This window comes from Doryrhamphus excisus, chromosome 19 (assembly GCF_030265055.1).
Source record: "Doryrhamphus excisus isolate RoL2022-K1 chromosome 19, RoL_Dexc_1.0, whole genome shotgun sequence".
Taxonomy (NCBI): domain Eukaryota; kingdom Metazoa; phylum Chordata; class Actinopteri; order Syngnathiformes; family Syngnathidae; genus Doryrhamphus; species Doryrhamphus excisus.
The window spans coordinates 6,804,369-6,827,478 of NC_080484.1; the positions used below are offsets into that span (position 1 = coordinate 6,804,369).

The 23,110-nt window shown below is 48.9% G+C and overlaps 3 protein-coding genes across 7 annotated transcripts; 1 reads left to right on the forward strand and 2 right to left on the reverse strand.

Annotated features, from left to right (window-relative positions):
- Nucleotides 1-1,315: 1,315 nt before the first annotated feature.
- On the reverse strand, nucleotides 1,316-2,541 carry cryba4 (crystallin, beta A4). Of its 2 annotated transcripts, none has more exons than XM_058057839.1 (6): nucleotides 2,435-2,541; nucleotides 2,208-2,251; nucleotides 2,014-2,132; nucleotides 1,803-1,944; nucleotides 1,591-1,733; nucleotides 1,316-1,522 (listed from the first exon to the last, which is right to left on the reverse strand). In XM_058057839.1, exons 2-6 carry the CDS (start codon nucleotides 2,244-2,246, stop codon nucleotides 1,375-1,377), a joined length of 591 nt encoding a protein of 196 aa, XP_057913822.1. In that variant the 5' UTR covers nucleotides 2,247-2,251; nucleotides 2,435-2,541; the 3' UTR covers nucleotides 1,316-1,374. The 2 variants fall into 2 exon arrangements, with proteins under 2 accessions (XP_057913822.1, XP_057913821.1); XM_058057838.1 differs by having other exon boundaries at nucleotides 2,339-2,478.
- A 67-nt stretch (nucleotides 2,542-2,608) lies between these two features.
- Nucleotides 2,609-21,301, reverse strand: slc4a5b (solute carrier family 4 member 5b). 4 transcript variants are annotated; one of them, XM_058057828.1, is made up of 28 exons: nucleotides 21,178-21,301; nucleotides 20,532-20,587; nucleotides 18,882-19,085; nucleotides 17,727-17,856; nucleotides 17,499-17,659; nucleotides 17,267-17,425; nucleotides 17,029-17,136; nucleotides 14,821-14,876; nucleotides 14,172-14,329; nucleotides 14,015-14,102; nucleotides 13,787-13,941; nucleotides 13,591-13,716; nucleotides 13,353-13,527; nucleotides 13,156-13,289; nucleotides 12,913-13,093; nucleotides 12,759-12,849; nucleotides 12,537-12,568; nucleotides 12,272-12,463; nucleotides 11,736-11,849; nucleotides 11,425-11,538; nucleotides 11,137-11,298; nucleotides 10,878-11,056; nucleotides 10,715-10,787; nucleotides 10,570-10,638; nucleotides 9,310-9,483; nucleotides 8,138-8,299; nucleotides 7,730-7,818; nucleotides 2,609-7,521 (listed from the first exon to the last, which is right to left on the reverse strand). In XM_058057828.1, the coding sequence occupies exons 2-27, from the start codon at nucleotides 20,584-20,586 to the stop codon at nucleotides 7,732-7,734; spliced, it is 3,339 nt and encodes a 1,112-aa protein (XP_057913811.1). In that variant the 5' UTR covers nucleotide 20,587; nucleotides 21,178-21,301; the 3' UTR covers nucleotides 2,609-7,521; nucleotides 7,730-7,731. The 4 variants fall into 4 exon arrangements, with proteins under 4 accessions (XP_057913811.1, XP_057913812.1, XP_057913813.1 ...); XM_058057829.1 differs by lacking the exon at nucleotides 11,736-11,849; XM_058057830.1 differs by lacking the exon at nucleotides 11,425-11,538.
- Nucleotides 3,167-6,428, forward strand: crybb1 (crystallin, beta B1). The gene is made up of 6 exons (XM_058057837.1): nucleotides 3,167-3,331; nucleotides 3,394-3,538; nucleotides 3,640-3,758; nucleotides 3,906-4,038; nucleotides 5,281-5,423; nucleotides 6,125-6,428. The coding sequence occupies exons 2-6, from the start codon at nucleotides 3,416-3,418 to the stop codon at nucleotides 6,300-6,302; spliced, it is 696 nt and encodes a 231-aa protein (XP_057913820.1). The 5' UTR covers nucleotides 3,167-3,331; nucleotides 3,394-3,415; the 3' UTR covers nucleotides 6,303-6,428.
- Nucleotides 21,302-23,110: the final 1,809 nt, after the last annotated feature.

Genomic DNA, 23,110 nt, shown 5'->3' on the forward strand with positions numbered 1-23,110 from the left:
ATGGAGTTGACAGTATTGAGTTAGTTACCATCAAATGTCGATTTTAGCAGTGCAGTAAAAGCAAACCTCATTAAACTCTGTAGGCCCTTAAGGGTGAAAATGTTCTATTTCTTGTTTAAATACTTTTAAAGTAAACATGAACGTGTACATATATTCAGTGTAAAAGCTAACATTACATAACATGACGCTATGTCACTAGCTTGGTGCTAAAGTCGCCCCTTGTTGCAGCAATGGCATTCTTTATCTTTACTTTTATTGCAATGAATCGTTTCCGCAAGGGCGGAAACAAAAGAAGGATGAAGGGGGCTGTTTCATTTGTTATTCTTCACCTTTTGTCTAGCATGCTACATGCTAAAGCAACATCATGTACATCCAAACATCTCATGTGTTTCATTCATTAATTTTCTACCAGTTATCCTCACAAAGGTCGCAAGAGGCGGGGTACACCCTGGACTGGTGGCCAGCCAATCACAGGGCACATATAGACAAACAACCATTCCCACCCACATTCATACCTACGGACAATTTGGAGTGGAATGGGGGAGGAAACCGGAGTACCCGGAGAAAAGCCACACATGCACGGGGAGAACATGCAAACTCCACACAGAGATGGCCGAGGGTGGAATTGAACCCCGGTCTCCTAGCTGTGAGGCCTTCGCGCTAACCACTCAGCTGTCATCTTATGTGTTTATTAACATTTATTAAAACAACAGCCTTAGGCTAACCTTTGACACTAACCCAGGGTCCAAATGATTTCCTCCACTTTGATATTTTTATGTATTTTTACATGGACATGGACTTTTGTCCATTTTTGCTGTTTTATTTGGTGTAATTTTATTTTGACAACGTGCTACAAGCCAACAATAACCAGTTGCTAACCACAAATGGCTCTTGGGCCGCTCCTTGGACACCCCTGCCCTAGCCCCATATCTCTTATTGTGTTACAGGTGACAACAAACATATTTCAGAATCGAACCCTAACGCCTACCTCTAAGCCTCAAATCGTAAGGGATGGGGATGAACCTAATCCTAATCCACTAAACCCCAAATCCTAACCCAAACCCTGAGTGTAAACCTAACCGTAACGCTCGCCCAACTCTTATTCCCTAAATCGAACCTAATCCTTGAACTGTAGTCCCAACACCGACATGAGCCCCCACCGCCTAAACCAAAGCGTAAGTGTACACCTAACCCCAACCCTAGCCTAACCCCTTTCCCTCTAACCTAATCCTTGACCCTTTACTGTAGTCCCAACACCAACACGTGATGAGATGAAGATGCAGAATGAGGTGATGTGAAATGAAGGAAATGCTGCTGATGTTTAAGAAAGACGGTTTAATCAGCTGGGAAGCAGCGGGGGTCAGAGGTGAGGGGTCACTGCTGGATGCGGCGGATGGATTGGACCTGAGGGGTCTGGCTGTGGGAGCCAAACTCCTTGAAGTGTTTGTACTCGCCGCAGTGACGGTCACACTCCATGATGTACTGGTAACCACGGTAACCAGGGTACTGGTAGCACACAAAGCTGTTGAGAGATGGGGGAGGGGTCAGAGTGCGTCGAGCTAGGACGACAGAGGGGATGGGGTCACTCACGCTCCGGACTGGACCCGCAGAGAGCCCACTTCATTGTTGCACCAGCCCATGGCCTGCAGGGAGGGGTAGTCGTCACTCAGTTCACCTTTCCGACCCAGGAAGTTCTCCCTCTCAAAGATGGTCATGCGGCACTCTCTGTGGTTCTAGATGGGAAAGAGAAGACACGCTCAGGAGGACGTAGCAACATCGGATGCGACGTGGACGCCACTCACAGCGCAGGCGATAGGCCGGAAGGAGGTCAACCTTTCGATGTGGTAGGCGTTGCTTCCCCCGAAAGCGTCACACTGGGGGTACTCGCCCCGCTCCAGAACCAGCTGCTGGCCCTGGAAGGAGGCGTGCTCGTAGCCTACCCAGCTGCAAGGAGCAAAGACGTTAGCGGGACACGAGGACGCCGCACACGGTGGTTGGACACTGAGCACTCACGCCCCGCTCTCCACCCGCAGGGAGCGCACGGTCTCGAAGCCCAACTCCATCACGTTGCAGCACTCGGATGTGAACTCGTGGCGCCGGCCCTGGAAGCACTCCTCGTCGAACACGATGATCTACGCACAGCGAGACGCCGTTTGAGCAGCGGCGCGTACAGCTCGCTGCCGTGTGACCCGCCGCCCCCCACTCACCTTCCAGTGTCCGGAGAACTTGGTGCAGTGGTGAGTCATCTTGTCTGCAAGGACACATAGCGGGTCAGAACCCGGAAAGCCACCCGACAAGCAGAACCGGACGGACCGCCTGGTTCCGTTCAGAGACCCACCTTCACCGGCACGGAAGCTGTATTTCTAGACCCCGTGCTGGGGGTCCAGGCACTGCTTAGGTGAATGTGGGGTCTGGGCGGGCGACGGACACTCACCTTTCTCTGACGCTCTTTGCTGCCGAGAGTGAGAGCAGCCTGGCGCCCCCTCCCTTTTAAAGCCTCCCCTGGCAGGAGGCCATCCCGAAAGGCCCGCTCAGCAGAGGGGCGGGGATTCGTCGCCTTTGTCATCTGGCGGGGGCGGTGGGGGCACAAAGGCTTTAATCTGTGGACGACCAGAAGTGCAGACGCCACATTATCAGCTGGGAGGGGGGCACGGACCACCATGACCATCATTACAAGGAAAGGTCAGAGGTCGCTGGGTGTGCCAGATGATGGACCAGAGACAAATGTGACGAACCAAGTTTATTATTGATCATCCGTCATTATCAACAGATCCTTAGTGACGATGCAACCACCAATCAGAAGCATCCATCTTTCACTGCATGCCATTACAGTCCATGAAGCACATGAAATTAACGTCGATTAGCTAATCTGTACATAGCTAACAGGTTAATCCTTTTTCTATAGCACAAATAATCCCACAACAATCCTTCTGTAATCTGCGTATGAGGGAGTAATGGCTAGCATCTCTCCTGCCACACCAAAAGCTAGCAGGTGCAGTTAGCACGGCAGAGGTTAGCAAACAGGAAGTTTGCAAAGATGCTCAAGAGATGACATCAGGGCGGGTTCTTGACATTCCTGCTGGAGCCAACACAAACCTAAACGCCTGGCTCAGCGCTTTCCTTTGCTGCTAAAGTGCTTACAGGCTTCCAGGCCATGCCATGACCCGCTTGGCTTTGGCCCGGCCCTGCTCTGATGACCAGGCTTTTTCTTTTGTGCCGGGAGCCCCGGCGCTCAACCTTTGCCAGACTATAAAAGCTGGCCTGGAGCGAGGGGGGAGACCAGCTCGAGCCAGCCTGCCTCACGCCACACTGTAGGACAGACCCGACCCAGGTGAGCACGCCCCCCGCACGCACGCGCTAACATCAGCATCATCGCCTCCATCTACCATCCAGACTCTCCTGAAGCCCCCCCGCCATGTCTCAGACCGCCAAGTCCGCCTCCAGCCAGGGCGCCGACCCCAAAGACAAGGGAATCCCCGCCCCCGCCGCCTCCAGCAAGGCCACCAAAACGGGCGAGCCCGGCATGGGATCCTTCAGAGTGAGTCCGCCTGGGGTCTGCTTTTTTAAGACACACCATGTACCCCACAACACGGTCACATGACCAACATACCACACTTGCTGTTGTGTGTGTGTGTGCAGATCATGCTGTTCGACCAGGAGAACTTCCAGGGCAGGATGTTGGAGATCCAGGGCGAGTGCATGAACGTGTGCGAGCGAGGACTGGATCGAGTGAGGAGTCTCATCGTGGACAGCGGCCCGTAAGACGACCCCTCCGTCCCCAGAGACCAGTCGATGTGTTGACCTGTCCACTCATGGCTCTCTCTGTCTACCCCACCACCCCCCACACACACACACACAACCATGCCCGGCGGCACCCCACCCTTCCCCTCCCCCCATCATTTCAGCTTTGTTGCTTTTGAGCAGACCAACCTCCGTGGGGAGATGTTCATCCTGGAGAAGGGGGAGTATCCTCGCTGGGACACCTGGAGCAACTCCTACCGCAGCGACTGCCTCATGTCCCTCAGGCCCATCCGCATGGTACCGCCCACTGACCCTTAACCCTACACCTGAAGGCCATGCTGGTCAAGGTGTTAGCACCTTGCTAACGACGGACCCCTAGCTTGATGGCTTCCTTCCACAACATGTCTATTATTTGCCAGCTAGCATATTAGCCAGTTATTTAGCATATTAACATGGCCGCTCATCTATTAGATGGGTAGTTATTCACCAATTACCATGTTAACCAGTTAAATGTATAAAATAGGTAGTTAGCATGTTAGCAAGCAATTGGCATATTAGTACATGAGTCAGTTAGCATATTAACCCGGTAGTTAGCATATCAGCCTGTGAGTGGTCATATTAGTTAGCATGTTAGCCATAGATTAGCCATTAGCCATTGATTAGCATAGTAGTTTGCACGAGTCAGGCAGTTAGCACATTAGTTAGTTTGTTAGCACATTAGCCAGTTAGTTTGCAGACTAGTTAGTATTTAGCCAGGCAGTTAGCACATTAGCCTGTGATGAGTAGTTAGCATATTAGCTTGTTAGTTAGTGCATTAGAAGGTAGTGAGCATTTTGGCCCGCTAGCTACCCCGTTAGCTAATGTCACACAGGTAGATAGCTTATTAGCCAGTTATTTTTCACATTCTTAGTATTTAACGAAACAGCTGACACATTAGTCAGTTAGCATATTAGCCAGGTAATCAACACATTAACTAATGTAATCACACATAGCTGTATTTAACCAAGTTAGCATCTTTGAAGGTAGTTAGCATATCACCATATTACTGAGCATATTGGCCAGTTGCACATTAGAAGGTAGTTAACGTATTAGTCAGTTAGCTAGCATATTATATGGTAGTTAGCATTATTGTCCAATTAGCCGAGACACTACACAGGTAGTTAGCATATTGGCCAGTTATTTAGAACATTAGAAGGTAGTTAACACATTTGTCAGTTAGCTAGCATATTGTATAGTAGTTAGCATTATTATCCAATTAGCTCAGACACTACACAAGTAGTTAGCATATTGGCCAGTTATTTAGCACATTAGAAGGTAGTTAATGCATTAGTCAGTTAGCTAGCATATTTTATAGTAGTTAGCATTATTATCCAATTAGCTAAGACACTACACAGTTAGTTAGCATATTGGCCAGTTATTTATCACATTAATTAGAATATTAGCCAGCTACCATAGGTGACGTTGGTGAAAGTGATAGCGTGCTAATGATATCTAAATATGTATATCGAGCTTGACGTTTCGTGTCGTCGTCGTTGACAGGACAGCTTGGAGCACAAGATCTGCCTACACGAGTTGTCTGACTTCAAGGGCAACAAGATGGAGATCCAGGAGGACGACGTTCCCACCCTGTGGGCGCATGGCTTCTGTGACCGAGTGGGCAGCGTGAGGGTGCCAGGAGGAGCGTAAGTTCCACAAATATTGGGCCTCCTCAGCACTAATGCTCTTGTAAATGATGTCGTCATCACACGGCCGGGAGCTGACTTCTCCATCTTCTTTGTTTGTCCACAAATATGTATTTTACTCTTGACTTTTCTTTCCTGTTTGCTGTTCCAACCAGCAGAAGTGCTGTAGGCTAAACAAGCTAAACTGAAACTTAGCTAGCAGCTAGCACGTGTCCTTGTGCTCAACTGAACATTGTACAAACATCCTCGTGACGCCTGGGTGTCAAACACGCCACTTTTTTGTGCTTTTGTTGTGAAAGTTGAATTTGTAGGGCATTTTGTTTCCCCTCCCGTAAAACCTTTGAGAAGTAAAACGCCTGAATGGCGGCTGAAGTGAAAACCAAACAGCACCCCCGTGTGGACGAACGGTGCATTGCCGCAGCTGAGTCTCAAATGGAATACTTGCATGGGTACACTCGTTCATCTGACCACATTTTCACGCATTTCTTCTCATTTTAATGGTCACTCTAGTCCCCCCTTCCGTTGTTGCTGTTGAGGGTGGCAAGTATCCATCACTGCGCCATCATAAATGTAACATCCGGGTACTGATCAAGCGCTGTACACAGTATTTTACCGCACTTTTAAGTGAAGTACGCAAGCACAGCAATTGAGACACAGTCTTTTGTTTTGAAGGAGTTAAATCACTTTGACGTGTCCCTCAGGTGGGTGGGCTACCAGTACCCGGGCTACAGAGGCTACCAGTACCTGTTTGAGTGCGGTGACTTCCGGCACTACAACGACTTCTCGGCCGTGCAGCCTCAGATCCAGTCCGTGCGTCGCATCAGAGACATGCAGTTCCACCAGAGAGGATGCTTCACCTTCACCTCTGCCAGCAAGTGAGCGACACCTGCTGGCCACACGGTGCAACTTTTTACTCCTCGACTGACTCCTTTCTCCTATATTCGGGAGAGATTCTTGACTTTTTATGGTGCTAACTAATAAAACACATTGTGGAAAACCACCCAAGATGACTGCGTCCCCTTTCAACCACCGAGCTCGGCTTTCAAACCGTCATCAGTGACGTCACTGCGGAATCCAATCACGATCCACCATGAAGACGCTAGCAGAAGTAGGGTAACTTTCACTCACCTGTCAGGTGATCTTCGGAGAGCTACTGCTACCCGTTGCTAAAGCTAGCCGAGCATTACAATTGTAATTAAACCCTTCTGACATTTAGCAGTATACTAACTAAACTGCTAACACAAATGCTAAAAAGCTAACACGAACAGCAAGTCCAATAGGCCCATCGAGGTGACTACTTCCGGTAAGTGTAAGGTCTTCTCTGATTGGTCCAAGATTGTACAGTTATTTTTGATCTAAATAGCCGACTTTTTACGTCACCACGGTTATTATGGTCACAACACAAGGGGAAACTGAGCAGTGTTTTAACAACCAACCAAGATACATTGTGTTAACACCTCCGATGCTAGCAAGCTAACACAAGAAGGAAGTCCAATTTGCACATCGAGGAGACTACTTCCTGTAGCCGTGACGTCTCCTCTGGCTGTATTTGAATCCGGGGTCTGCATCCTACCAGGTTAGTAGCCTATCCGGTCTACGAAGGCCAGACGTTGTAGGGCTCCTCTTCCAGTTTCGAACCAGCCTGGTGAATCCAGACGGTCTAGCCTTCGTTACACGTCCTGGTTGTGTCACGTGGTCTCATGTTTACCCTGACGTCATGACAGAATATCTGCCTTCAGTGGTGACAGTAAGGTTTTACAGGCAAGAGAAGAAAGGTTCTACAGATTTATGTCCAGCTCACAGCTAAACCTGACATATTCATGTCTCCTTTATTTAGTTAGTACTTGTCTACCACACCGATCAGCAGCAACAAAAAAACCTTTCTAACCTTTATTTCATGGCGCCCTACAGAGGAAGCGGCTAATAAATACGCACGCACACACGCTACATTTCAAAGTAAAAGAGACACTTTGGGCGGCATGGAAGTGGAGTCAGGGGACAGCAACAGGTCGCTGTAGGGAACGTGTAGCTTCAGCACACAGTATCTGCGGTCCGCTTGATTCTGATCGCACGCCAACATTGAGTACTGCTCGGCCTCCTGACACACACACACACACACACACACACACAGTTTGTCAGGACAAGATGGCAGCCATCTCTAATGACGTTATAAAGTGACTTCTTTTGCAACTTGTGTTCTATAAATAGTGTGGTAGCTAGCTAGCTGTTTAGCAGGGAAGGCAAAAACCAGAGAAAAGTTAACTTTATTGAACATAAAACTTTACACAGGGGGAGGGGCTACTCACAGTCACAGGTGGGGGGCGGGAGGGCGGTTGTGGGCGGAGTCTGGCTGGACAATCTCCATGGGAATCTGGGAGGGGGCGGGGCCCCCGGGCTGAGCAATACAAAGGGGGAGGAGTCAACATGCAGGAAAAAAAGACCACCAAAGCAAACGTTCATCCCCCACTAAAAAGAGTCCCTGGTGTCCACGCCCTTTGAGGTCACATGACTGCACCCAAGGCTCCACGGTGGCGTGTCCGAGTGTCCCACAGAGACAGGAGTGAGGTGGGGACACTGATGTTGGTGTTAGTGGATGACAAGTGTTAAAGAAAAGTGCTGAGTCAGCAGCACTGTGGAGGAAGAGGAGACGTTGAGCGTGTTAGTCACGTGTTAGTCTGCACGCAGCCGCCGCAACATGGCGCCTGGATGCTCACCTCCTCGTCACTTTCCGCCTCCGCGCTCTTCTTCTTCTTCTTCTTCTTGTCGTCCTCCCTCTTCTTCTTGTCCTTATCAGGCAGGATGTCATCTAGCCAGGCCAGGTCGTGTTGAGAGAACATCAGGTCCAGAAGCTTCCGCACCACCATCAGACCCAGGATCTGCATGCACCACACTCACCCCAATCACCTTTCATTGCAGGACTGATCCTGGGACTTCAATGCATTCAACTTAGCAATAACACTCATTATCATAGCGAGACGATGACGCAGATGCTAATCAATCATCAGTGCTGGATGATATCATCATCACCCCTAGATGATATCCATCATCGACCCTCGATGATGTAATCATCACCCCTAGATGATGTCATCATCGACCCTAGATGATGTCATCATCGACCCTAGATGATGTCATCATCGCCCCTAGATGATGTCATCATCGCCCCTAGATGATGTCATCATCGCCCCCAGATTGATGTCATCATCGCCCCGAGATGATATCCATCATCGACCCAAGATGATATCCATCTTCAATCCATGATGATGATATCATCTAGATTGATGATGAATATCATCATCAAACCTAGATGATATCATCATAAACCCTAGTTGATCAGTCATCAATGCTAGATGATATCCATCATCATAAACCTTAGATATCCATCATCACCCCTAGATGATATCCATCATCATAAACCTAAAATGACATCCATCATCAATCCTAGATGATATCCATCATTATAAACGTCAGATGATATCCATCATCAATCCTCGATGATATCAATCATCAATGCTAGATGATATCAATCATCAACGCTAGATGATATCAATCATCAATGCAAGATGATATCATCATCAACCCAAGATGATATCCATCATCAATGATTGTGATCATTGATGGATGATATCAGTCATTGGTAGACGATACCAGTCATCAGTGGTAGATGATATCAACCATCAATAGATTCTATCCATCATTAAGGCTGGATGATATCAACCATCAATGATTGTGATCAGTGGTAGATGATACCAGTCATCAATGGTGAATGATATCAACCATCAATGATAGTAATCAATCATCCATGGTAGATGATCTTGTTATTGATGATATGTTATCAATAATCAATGGTCGACACCAACAATATGAGTGAGCAAGATGGCGTGCTGACCATGACAGGGAAGATGATGGCGAGGAAGGTGGACTTTAGGACCCAGAGGACAGCCAGACAGGTGATCTGGACCAGGGTGAAGAGGTGGACGCGTCTCAGTGGGACGTGACGCAGGAAGGCGAAGTCCGGTTGGTGTTTGGGAGCCATCATGTACAACTTGATTCGCTCCCAGAACTAACACACAGATACAGATACAGCACACGAATGTGGACATTTTCTACACAATATACACACTAGTAGTACAGAACACTACTATATAGACTTGTATGTACACTAGCAGTATGTTTACTAGTATATAGAGTAGTATGTATACTAGTGTAGAGAGTCGTACGTAGACTAGTAATATGTTTACTAGTATAGAGTGTAGTATGTATACTAGTACTGTATATAGAGTAGTATGTGTACTAGTATCTACAGTAGTACCTATAGTAGTATATAGAGTAGTATGTATACTAGTATATAGAGTCATACGTAGACTAGTAATATGTTTACTAGTATAGAGTGTAGTATGTATACTAGTACTGTATATAGAGTAGTATGTGTACTAGTATCTACAGTAGTACCTATAGTAGTATATAGAGTAGTATGTATAGTGGTATATAGAGTAGTATGTATACTAGTATATAGAGTCATACGTAGACTAGTAATATGTTTACTAGTATAGAGTGTAGTATGTATACTAGTACTGTATATAGAGTAGTATGTGTACTAGTATCTACAGTAGTACCTATAGTAGTATATAGAGTAGTATGTATAGTGATATATAGAGTAGTATGTATACTAGTATATATAGTCATACGTAGACTAGTAATATGTTTACTAGTATAGAGTGTAGTATGTATACTAGTACTGTATATAGAGTAGTATGTGTACTAGTACCTACAGTAGTACCTATAGTAGTATATAGAGTAGTATGTATAGTGGTATATAGAGTAGGATGTATACTAGTATATAGAGTCATACGTAGACTAGTAATATGTTTACTAGTATAGAGTGTAGTATGTATACTAGTACTGTATATAGAGTAGTATGTGTACTAGTATCTACAGTAGTAGCAATAGTAGTATATAGAGTAGTACCTATAGTGGTATATAGAGTAGTATGTCTACTACTATATAGAGTATTACATATTGCAGTTTATAGAGTAGTATGTCTAGTGGTACATCGAGTTGCAAGTCGAGTAGTATATACAGTAGACTGGAGTAGTACTACTGTATGTAGACGGGCTAAGCTGTAAGCTCCAGAAAGAGGCGTGGCTACCTGGATGCCGCTGAGTGAGGCCACGCCCATGTACAGGAAGACGCCATAGAGAACGGGCATGGGGATGTACTGAAACAGAAGGTCAGTGGATGACAAGGTTAGCACGCTAACAGGAGGCTCTCTTGGTTTAAGTTCTGGTTCTGACCTGAAGGACGGGGGCGAGGAAGACAGAGAGTCCGGTCAGAACAAAAACAAGCGTGCCGGTCAGTCTCTGCTCGCTGGAGGACGGGAAGAGGACGGTCCGGTCAGCAAAGACAAGCGTCCACCAGGAGGAGGAGGTGGCCTGTGAGGCATCACGGCGGTCTTACCGGACGCCCAGGAACTGGGGCTGCTCTCCGGGGGCGCTGGACTCACTCTCCATCTTGAGGGAGTCGATGTGGGCGATGGAGATGACGGTGGCGGCTACGTACCACGGAAGACCCATGAAGGAGCACACCGCCATCAGGATGCCCACCCAGAAGAGGTCCAGGTGGTAGCCGCAACCTTTCTAAGGGGCCGGGAGGACAAAGACCAAAGTGGTTCTCTGTGGGTTCCCCTTTTTGGCTGCGACAGGAGTACACGTCTAACCTTCAGTTTGTTCTCCTTGCGGTTGACGATGACGGCGCTGATCTGCTGGTCCATGAAGATGAGGATAGTGACCAGCAGGGCGGGAATGAAGCTTGCCAGGTGCCACCACCACGGGTTCTTCCCGAACGGCATCACCACCCAACCGCGGTCAGAACGTGTGGGCTGCGCACGCAAACAAACGTCAACAAACAAACACAACCACAGACTGTGTATTTGTACACATAGTATACACATACACAGTGTACATGAGATTAGCATGCATGCTAGGAGCAGCGCGTTAAAAAATACCTTCAACTCAGTAGGAACGATTAGTTTGGGTGTGTCTAAACCCACCAACATATCCAGACCCACAAAGGACATGATGGACATGAAGATGGCAAAATCACTGATTAGCTTCCTTAGCTTAGCATCCACACACACACACACACACACACACACACACACACACACACACAGTGACGGAGAGACACATACAACAGAAAGAAAAGAGAGAATGTGTTTGTTAAGAATCAAAGAACATGAATGAATGTGTCACACACACACACACACACACACACACACACTGAGGGAGGAAGGGGTGATCCAGGTGATTCAGGGACCTTTATCTCAGTGGGGACGTGCAGTTTGGCAGTGTCCAGGTCCAGCAGGGTGTCCAACCCACAGAAGACCAGGATGGAAATGATGATGGAGAAATCGCTTACCAACTTACGGAGCTGCAGCAACAAGGGAGGGGGGGTGGTTTGGGTTGGGGTCAGGGGTTTAGGTGACATGTGGGCCGGTGTGGTTGCACGGATACGACAAGTTCATGATTGTCAAGAGAAGGCTGTGCACTTGCATACTTGAGTGCATAAGTGTGTTCACACCACTGCTGGCACATTTAGCACACTCGATAGCCCTTTAAGGCCGGCCCTTTAAGGCCGGCCCTTTAAGGCCGGCCCTCAAAGGCTGGCCCTCTAAGGCTGGAGCTTTAAGGCTGTGGGACTACAGTACAGTATTCCATTTGAGACTCGGCCAATGTTTCCATGGCAACGCATTCAGGGCCGGGACATTCGTCACGGACGTTTGGTCCACATGGGATCACATGCAGGTTCAGTGGCGGGGAAAGCAATGGCGGGCGCTGCGGCGGGCGTCTCACCTTTGTCGGAAAGTAGCGGCTGAACTTGAACTTCTTGAGGGACACGGTCATGGAGTAGGTGCCAAAGAAGAGGATGAAGGACATGAGGGCCAGGTCGGGGACGTACTTACAGGCCTTGCCCACCAGGGCGCCGCCGTACTTGACGCACTCCTTCTTGCTCAGCTGACTCCAGTCCAGGTCGCTCAGGTTGAACTGCGGGAGAGAAGATGCGAGTAGTGGAAGCCGCCAAATTAGGGGCGCAAGGGCAACAAAGGCGCCCACTCACCAGTAGGGTCATGTTGTCGTCCGCGAGCAACGCTGAGGTGTCGGTGTGCCGCGCTGAGGGAGCAAACAATGACAAGCTAAGCTAACGAGCCTCATTAGCAAACTCCCCCGTCGCGCCATACTCACATGTCCAGGCCACGGCAGGAAGCAGTCGGGACACAAAAGCAAGACAAAGTCAACACGCAAAGACCCTCGTGGTCACGTAGGCGTGAGGAGGACTCACCCTGGTCAGGGGGGACGCAATCACACTTGTAGGACGTGATGAAGTCGGGCTTGAAGCCGCGGTTGATGGGGTAATACTTGAAAGATCCCACCTGCACACACACACACAGGCCTCAGCGCTAGCTTCCACGCTAACGTGCTGACACCGAACCCACCATCTTCTTGATGGCATCCGAGATGAAGATGAAGGAGATGAGGCTGGAGAAGCCCTCCTCGGTGAAACGGGTCATGTACTTGATGATGTAGCTGGCATCGGACAGGACCAACAGGAAGCACTGCAGACATGCGTGGATGCCGATCCACAAACGCAGCTCCATGTAGTCTATGCCGTTGTTCCTGCGCCACACGCAAACATGCCGTCAAGCGTCAACACGCCATCCAGCCCGCACGGGTCTTACTTGCTGAACTCGTAGAGAAGCTTCTCAAAGATTAGGATGGGTCCCGTGGAGCTGAGGATGATGAGAGGCTGACCGCCAAACAAGCAGAAGACGGTTCCCGCCAAAGCCGTCCCCAAGAAGCTCTCCATCACGCCCTGAAAGGAGGCGGAGTCACAGAGGAAGGACGACAAGGAGGGCTGACAGTGTCGACGCCTGACCTGGTAGTTGTCAGTGGCGTCCCCAAGCAGGCCGCCAAAGGTGATGGCGTTGGTGATGCAGCCCAAGTAGATGAAGAGCACGGCAGAGATGGTCTGGATATGGAAGCCATCGTAGATGTCGCTGCAGTACCACGGAATCTTCCTCTTGATGTCCAGCCACAAGCCGCCGCCCACCCTTCAGACCGAGAAGGACAAGCTGTTTGGTCCGCCTCCTGCCCTCCAAGGACGTGCATCTTACCTCCCGGTGAACTTCAGCTCCTCTCCCAACTCATGTGGTGCTGGAAGCTCCTCGTCTTCCCCGCCGGCCGCCCCCCCGGCCGCCCCGTTCATCTGGCCCAGCTCGTTCAGGTTAAGCACCGACTTCCTGGAAGCAGAACGGGTTGAGCTGCGTCCGGTAAAGATGACATCATCAGAGCATCAATGATGAGTCCTGCCTCATCTCAGCTGACGGAACCTTCTTGGGGGGCTCAATGCGGATTTTGGGGTCCCATTCTCCTGGCGGGAGGACGATAACCTCATCCAGGAACTCATCCACGCCTGCGATCAAGTCCTCGCGGTCCCTGGCTTTGTACGCTACATCGCTGAACAGCTGGTGGCACACAGACACACAACGTGAAAGGAAGGCGGCGGCCGCGGGGGCAGCCCGTCGGGGTGCGCCTTACATCGTCCACCATGAGCGTGGCGATGGCCCGCCCAATCTCGTTGTAGGACTTGGTCTTGCCGTGAGGACCCAGTAAGATGAAGAGGAACCTGCAAGACAGTCCTGGTCACTAAGTCGCATGCTACCACTTCAGGGGGCAAAGAGGCGGGGAGACCCACCTGGTCGGCACCGGGACCTCCGTGAGGCCGCCCAGAGTGGTGGCTTGAGCTAGGCGTACGAAGGAGACAAAGGGTTTGTCCAGGAAGTCCACCTCGCCAATTAGCACGTTGGACGCCTCGGCATCGCGTGGAATCTTCTTCATGAATTTGTTCTTCAGCTGGCGGCAAAACGTCACTTTTTACAACTTTACGGGACGCTCCCCCCACCTGAGCCGCACGTGGGTCTGCTTCCATCCAAAGGTCTTCCCTCAGTGGCAGAAGCCACAAGCTAACACTAGCATGATAAAGCTAACACCACTATGAAGGTAGGTTCATGCTAGCTGCTGCCACATAGCAGCACCAACAAGAAGGTTTGAAGAAGGTCACCCTTTGCTCCTTTCCCACAGCCGGCGGGAGCTTAGGCAGCAAATATCTGCCTCTTAGCTTAGCAACAAGCTTAGAGGCTCCTCCTGCTGTGGCAGCTAGGTGGCAGCACGGAGACCAGTTAGCACCTGCCCTGTCCGACAGACAGCCCTCAACTTGGACACCCTAGGTCCTATGCAGGTCAGGACTTGGATGGAGGGGAGCCTGGACACTTCAGGGCAACTTGAGGAAAACATCACAATAGAAGATGGAGGGAAGGAAGGAGCAAACATACACACGTAGTTACCTGGTCAGAGCTGGGCGTGTCGGAAATGTCGGTCATACTGCGACTCTGTGCGTGATCTGTAAAGGCAACACACGCTTTTACGTGGTGATACGTAGTGATACTTATAGGTTATCACATGATACTGGGCCTGATACCAGACAAACCATGTGATGATCTTATTACCACATACTACAGTATTAATTGTCCCTGTACCCTAGAAACCGCCCATGAATGATACGGGAAAATGCCGAAATGATACCGTGTCAAAGCCCAGGGCAGTGATACTGATAAAATATAGAGTTTAACCATGTCCAGTATCAGCCCCCGTAGCTGTCCACTCAGAGCGCACTGCTCTGGTATCGTGCCCGTGAAACAACTAATCAGAGAACAGCACACGAGTGCTTAGTGCCTAGTGCTTCTCCAGTCACCAAAAAACCCAATCTTGATTAATGGAACTTTAATTGTCAGACATTGATAAGATAAGACTGTTGATAAATATTATTGTTGACATATTTTTGCAATTATTGTGTTTACACTGTTTAGATATAACACATGTAACTGAACATTTTCTGGAAACTTTTGATTAAATAGTACGTGATAATAAGCTCATGATTAAATAGTATGTGATAATAAGATCATTACATGGTTTGTCTGGTATCAGGCCAGGTATCATGCCCCCAAGTGTCAGTATCAGCCCGAGACCGAAGGTGACTGGAGAAGCAATAGGCACTAAGCACTAGTGTGCTGTTCTCTGATTGGTTGTTTCACAGGCACGATACCAGAGCAGCGCGCTCTGAGTGGACAGCTACGGGGGCTGATACTGGACATGGTTAAACTCTATATTTTATCAGTATCACTGCCCTGGGCTTTGACAGTATCATTTCGGCCTTCTCCCGTATCATTCATGGGCGGGTTCTAGGGTACAGGGCCAATTAATACTGTAGTATGTGATAATTAGAGGTTATCACACGCGTGCTCGACCTTCGGTCTCGGGCTGATACTGACACTTGGGAGCATGATACCTGGCCTGATACCAGACAAACCATGTGATGATCTTATTATCACATACTATTTAATCATGAGCTTATTATCACGTACTTTCGTTTTTCCATCATGTAACGTGCCAGAGAGTTGAATTTTGATTTGAGCGAATCAGGTTCGTATTCATCCCCATTTTCTTTTCTGATTGATAAAATAATGTAGCGACCCTGACGTGTTCATGTTGACATGTTGTGTTCTTGAGTGTCTGACTGTTCCGCGTGACTGTGAATGCACCAGGGGTGGGGGCGTGTCGTGTTGAGGAAGCACTGTTGCGGTGCTGGCGGTGGTTGCAACGGCGTGGTTACGGCCGACAGTAGCCATTATTGTTGTGTAATAAAAGCTTGTTAGCGATCACAGTCGTGTCCTTTCCATAGCGTCGGCAACGACGTTACAATAAACATAGACACGTATTTGTCTAACTCAGGCGGGGGAATACTTTCTACCAGTCTTCGTTCGTTCTTGCAGTTGCAGTCGCCCTTGGTTTTCCGACTTGTATTTGCATTTTTAGTTTTTTCGATCATTTCAAGAGTGTCCTCCTCATTAATGGTGATAAAACGTTCCATTTCTACTATTCTGTTTGCTATTTTCCCTATTTGTCTTTCGCCGGGAGTGTCAACCGCTGACATGTTGACAGAGCACAGACGGCAGCAAAACAAACGCTCGTGCGCTGTTCTCTGATTGGTTGTTTCCCGGGCACGATACCAGAGCAGCGCGCTCTGAGTGGACAGCTACGGGGGCTGATACTGGACATGGTTAAACTCTATATTTTATCAGTATCACTGCCCTGGGCTTTGACACAGTATCATTTTGGCCTTTTCCCGTATCATTCATGGGCGCTTTCTAGGGTACAGGGCCAATTAATACTGTAGTATGTGATAAATGGTGATACGTGGTGATACGTGGTGTTATGTGTTGATACATGGTGTTACGTGGTGATACGGTACATGGTCTTTCCAAGAAGCGGACATCGATCTTTCAGTCAATCATAACTTTACAAACATTCAAACACCAAAGCAGGCGAGCCAAAGAAGCAAAGCATGAGAGCAGCAGTGGGGGAACCTTTTCACATGATTATTATTATTATTATTATTAGTTAGTACTTTTTGGCTACTTCCTTCTGATCAGCAGCAACACATAAAGTTTTACATTCATAAAAGTTAACACATATATTGTGTGTGTGAAACTCACGCAGGCGTCCCAGGCTGCTGGCGTGTCGCGAGCGCAGGTCGTCAGTAGATCGATGGATGGCGGAAGCGGAACTAGTGCTACGACTCAGCGTCACCTGAGGACTACGGTCTGAGCGCACGGGAGGCGGAGTCAGTGCCGAGAGGGCGGAGCGAGCGTTGGCGGTGTTAGAAGCGAAAAGAGCGTTAGGGAGCGTCAGACGGAAGCGGGGAGCGTCAGCGTCGTGCGTTGGAGTGCTTACTGGGGGCGGCAGCAGAGGAGGACTTCCCAATGTCGGCCAGCGAGCGGTGGATGGGCTTCTTGGTCTGGTGGCGGTGTCGCCGTAGCAACACGAAGCTGATCTTCTCCTTCACGTCCTCCGAGACCAGGCCATCAGCTATCTGTCGCTCCACGATCTCGTCTGCGGGGGCGCCGCACATCACAACCTGAACGGCATTCGGTGGGGCGGGGCGATGGTGATGGCGGGGACTCACCCACGATGTGCGGCAGTGAGAAGGCGTCCAAGTCCAGCAGGATACTTCCTGTCTGGAGACACGTTCGCAGCTCAAAGAGGCTGTGCAGCGTCAGCGTGGACACGTGAGGTTTGCTCCATCGCTCGCCGCCTTCCTCCACCTTCTCCTCAAACTTCACCCACCTGCGCAGACCGCACTGTCAGCACGCCGTCACGCCATCAACCTGCGGGGCAAAAGAGCGAGGCGCACCTGGCCGACTCCTTCCACTCCAGCTCGCCGCCCTCCTGCTGCAGCGTGTCCATCTCTGTGAAGATGGTGGGCGTCGGCCCGCCTTCGTCCTCTGCCAGGATGTGACGCAGCCTCTCGGCCGCCGGTGACACTGCATGGTGATCAACACGCATGGGTCATGTGACGCCCGCTGAGAAGTGCACTTTAGAGTATATTATAGTGTAATTGTAGCAATAACAACTACATAAAATAAAATAATTTAAAAAAAAAATAAAATAATTATATATATATATATATATATATACATATATATATATATATAATTAGTCAATATTATTACAATAAATAATTAAATTCTAAATATAAATAATAAAAAATAATAATTATAATTTCAATAATTACAATTATTTTCAATAATAATCAATAATCAGTGTACTAACACACTAACTACACAAGTGCACCAACCAGCACTGTCAGCCCGTGAAGTCACGTGCTTATCACAACCAATCATAACAACCTGTAGAAGCGTGCGGTTGCACTACAGCTTTGTTCCAGCAGAGGGCGCTATGACAAGCCGCTGTCTCTCCACCCTCCATCAATCTTCATTAACAAGCCAGCCTGGAGGCACTGACAGCTTCAAGCCCCCCCCCCCCCCCCCCCCCAACACCCCACCGCGCGCATCAAGCTAGCAGCGCTAACCCACCTAGCTATCTGTTACCTATGTGAGAGGCCGCCAGCATCCGGCGGGAGGCCAAGATGGCGGGGTCCTGCATGCTTGCTCTTATTTGGCTCAGTGGGACAACAGCGGCGTGCATCCGCTGGACTCGTTCTGCTATGCCGTCCACGATAAAAGTTTGAGGAAGAGGGCCGACACGCCACAGAGCCCTGGAGGACGCTCCTCCCACACGTGCACGCGCACAGAAAGCTCCAAAACAAAAAGGCCGTGCACGCCGTCCCAAATAACAAGCTTTAATCAGCTTACGGCCTCCATGTTGGCCTCATCGCAAGTTCGCACCGGAGGCCGCCGCCCACCCGACGACACGGCGAGATTAACCTTGCACATGACGGGGGGAACAAAAAGCGCAGGAATTCGTCCCGTGACTTTCAATGGAATCCGTCTGAGCGGCCAGCAGGAGGCGGAAGTGGGGCAATAAGCTAGACAAGATGGCGGCTCACCCGAGGGGTCGGCGCGCTCCAGCAGCTGAGGGCGGTCTTCGCCATCGCTGTCCTGGTAGAATCCTCGGCGGGCGTGCTCACGGTCACCATGGTGATCGTAGCGCGAGTGGCAGGGGCCACGCTCGCCATCGTGGTCGTACGAGCGGTGGCGCCGTCTCTTCCGCCTGTGGGACACGGGGACGCCGATGTAGAAGGGCTGGACGTCTGCAAGGAACACACAGGGAATGCCGTTTTTTGGTTCTCCTGGTAGGAGTCATGGCATGATGCTTCATTAGGACACCTGGTCACATCCCAGTTCATCCTACTTCCTCCCAGTTCATCCTACTTCATCCAAGTTCATCCTGCTTCATCTCAATTCCTCCTAATTCACCCTACTTCATCCCAGTTCATCCTACTTCATCCCAATTCATCCTACTTCATCCCAGTTCATCCTACTTCATCCCAGTTCATCCTACTTCATCCAAGTTCATCCTGCTTCATCTCAATTCCTCCTCATTCACCCTACTTCTTCCCAGTTAATCCAAGTTCATCCCAATTCATCCTAGTTCTTCCTAATTCATTCGAGTTCATCCCAATTCATCCTCGTTCATCCTAATTCATCCTACTTCCTCCCAGTTCATCCTACTTCATCCCAATTCATCCTACTTCATCCAAGTTAATCCTGCTTCATCTCAATTCCTCCTCATTCACCCTACTTCTTCCCAGTTCATCCTACTTCATCCCAGTTCATCCTACTTCCTCCCAGTTCATCCTGCTTCATCCCAATTCATCCTACTTCATCCAAGTTCATCCTGCTTCATCTCAATTCCTCCTAATTCACCCTACTTCTTCCCAGTTAATCCAAGTTCATCCCAATTCATCCTAGTTCTTCCTAATTCATTGGAGTTCATCCCAATTCATCTGAGTTCATCCTGCCTCATCTCAATTCCTCCTAATTCATCCTACTTCATCCCAGTTAATCCAAGTTCATCCAAATTCATCCTGGTTTATTATACTCCATCCTTATTCATCCTACTTCATCCCAATTAATTCCAGTTCATCCTAGTTCATCCCAAATTCATGCCAATTCATCCTACTTCATCCCAATTAATCCGAGTTCACCCTAATTCATACCTAGATCATCCCAATTCATTGTAGTTTAGTGTACTTCATTCTAATTCCTCCCAATTATCTGTGTTCATCCTAATTAATTCTACTTCCTCCCAATTCATCCCAATTCATCCTATTTCATTGTGTCCTGAATGACGTGAACATGGTAGCAAACAATGAGGTACTAAAAGCTTCAGTGCAGAACAGCATATCTACTCCATGTAGCCCGGGTGTCCAAAGTGCGGCCCCGGGGCCATTTGGGGCCTACGGCATGTTTTAAAGAATGTCATTTAACAGGAAAAAAACACAACAGCAAAAATTTAAAAATCTGCCGCCATTTGAAATGAAATTGTATATATTGGGAGGAAAAGTTGGAATATTCTGGGAAAAAAATCTAAATATTACGATAAAATACATCGTATTCTAACAAAGTTGCTAATTTTCCAGAAGAAACTCCTCCCACTATGATGTAATTTGAAGTCCAACTATGACGAGACAGCCGTTGTACTCTCACCACATTAACTTGTCATAAGTTTGATTGGCGGGTGTGCGTCAGCTCACCGTCATCATCGTCGTCATAGCGACGCTGAGCTCGGCTCCTGCCATGCTGATCCATCCTGAAAGTCACACAACAAGCTTCATTAGCTGTGGCACGCCTGGGCACATGGACACGCATGTGACAGGTCGATGGCGGGGACAGCTCCATGGAACTCCCCCCCCCCCAACCTCCCTCCACACTGCAGCCCAGAAAGTGATTGACAGTGTGAAAATATGGAGGCCAACTCTTGAAATGAGTCGTATTAAGCCAACATGGCCGCCGCACGGGGGCCATGACACTCTCACTAATGTGAGCCCGGGGGTGGGGGGAGCGCGGCCTAGGCTGATCAATAGGTGTCATTTGTGATCGCTTACGAGTTCCTGAAGCCTGATCAGTGACTGTGAAGGTCACATGCACGTGCATGGGATCTCGTCTCACTTCCTGTCCAGCGACCTTGTATCAACCTTGATCTTCCGCCGCCGACGGTGTCATGAACACCAACAGCATGGCGGACAAACAAACCTTGTGGGAAACATTGTGGGACCACGGGAATGCCCGTGAGGGAGAAACGGGTGCGGTCTCCGTGACCCTGGCCACGCCTTGGGACGACCCTTCCCCCCCAGGTGAAAGAGGACACTGCATATTTGAGGAAGTGGTAAAAGTTCTTACCTGAAGAAGACAAGGATGAAGACGAGTTACAGGCAAAGAAATAGGAGCGAAGAACCAGCAGTCAGGGAGTTGTGTGCAGAGCCGCTGACAAACCATCAAGTGGAACCTCTCACGGACCCGACGCTGCCCCGTGTGTGTGTGTGTGTGTCCCGGAGGGCATTCATTGACGTTCTATTTGGAGGCTGGCTGATGTTTCCATGCCAGCAAACATGACATCAGCAACCTTCAACTACATAGTACTACTTAGTACATTATCAGTATTATTACTACAAAACAATGAGTACAAGTTCAGCTTCTCCCAGCAAATCCTAGGAGGCCTTACATCTGGGCGAACGTGTCCTGGACACCCCCCATGGATCTGTCCAGGAGGCTTCCTGACCAGATGACCGAGCCACCTCATCTGGCTCCTGTCTTCTACTCCGACTTTCTCCCAGATGACAACGCTTCTCACCGTATCTCTTGTCTCTGGAGGACACTCATTCCGGTCGTTTGTACCGCCATCTTGTCCATAGGGTCACGACCCAAACCTCCTGACCACAGGTGAGGGTAGGAACATAGATCCATATTTGGGCCTTTGGGTTCAGCTTCCTCTTCACCACAATGGGCCGATGCAGACACCACAGCAAGCTGCCAAAAATACTGAGGAACTAATGAGGAACTGATGGGGAACTAATGAGGAGAGTTTCTACCGAGGTACTAAGGCACATAAATATAGAGTAGTTATTGAGGAACTAACTAGTTGAGTAGTTACTGAGGAACTAAGTCACAAACATTTGGAGAGTAGTTACTGAAGAACTAATGAAGAACCATGAGGAAGTAGAGTGGTTACTGAGGAACCAATGAAGAACCATGGGGAAGTAGAGAGTAGTTACTGAGGAACAAATGAAGAACCATGAGGAAGTACAGTGGTTACTGAGGAACCAATGAAGAACCATGATAAAGTAGAGAGTAGTTACTAAGGAACCAATGAAGAACCATGAGGAGGTGTTGAGTAGCTACTGAGGGACAAATGAAGAACCATGAGGAAGTAGAGTGGTTACTGAGGAACCAATGAAGAACCATGATAAAGTAGAGAGTAGTTACTAGGGAACCAATGAAGAACCATGAGGAGGTGTTGAGTAGCTACTGAGGGACAAATGAAGAACCATGAGGAAGTAGAGTGGTTACTGAGGAACCAATGAAGAACCATGATAAAGTAGAGAGTAGTTACTAGGGAACCAATGAAGAACCATGAGGAGGTGTTGAGTAGTTTCTGAGGAACCAATGAAGAACCATGAGGAAGTGTTGAGTAGCTACTGAGGAACCAATGAAGAACCATGAGGAAGTAGAGAGCCGGTGGGACAGAGGTTACACGGAGGAGCCTGACTGACACCTGCAGGCCTTTAGAGTCACTACGGCTTCAACACAACACCCATGCGTCTCCCCACAATACCTCTTCCTGCAGTGGATCCATAGACTTCCTTCGGGTTTCAGCAACAGGGGGGTTGTTCAGCGTCATATCGGCCGTGTTCACAAAACAGTCCCGTGTGAAGTGCCATTGACAGATGGAACATATTGCAGTTACGTCAGTAGAACTCATTAAAAACCACACAGAGCCATCCAAAACTGCTTTCAAGTGTAATCACTTCTTCCATTATCCTATTTCCCACAGTCCCTGAACATTTCATCCAAATCCGTTCGGAACCTTTCTAGTTATTTTCAACACAAATAAACGCCGGCTAAAACATAACATTTATGCTGCGCCGGGCGGAGGTTATTCAAGTGATTAGCTTAGCCTTCTTAGCATCACGTGTCAGATACAACCAGCAGTTCCAAACGCATCACACTCTGCCGCCTGCTCTGCAATCCCGCCACCCGCCAGATAGTTTCCACGGCATGAGTTGGTAATTGGGTTGGTGGGCCCGCCCAGTGTGAAGGAAAGTGGGCGGAGGAC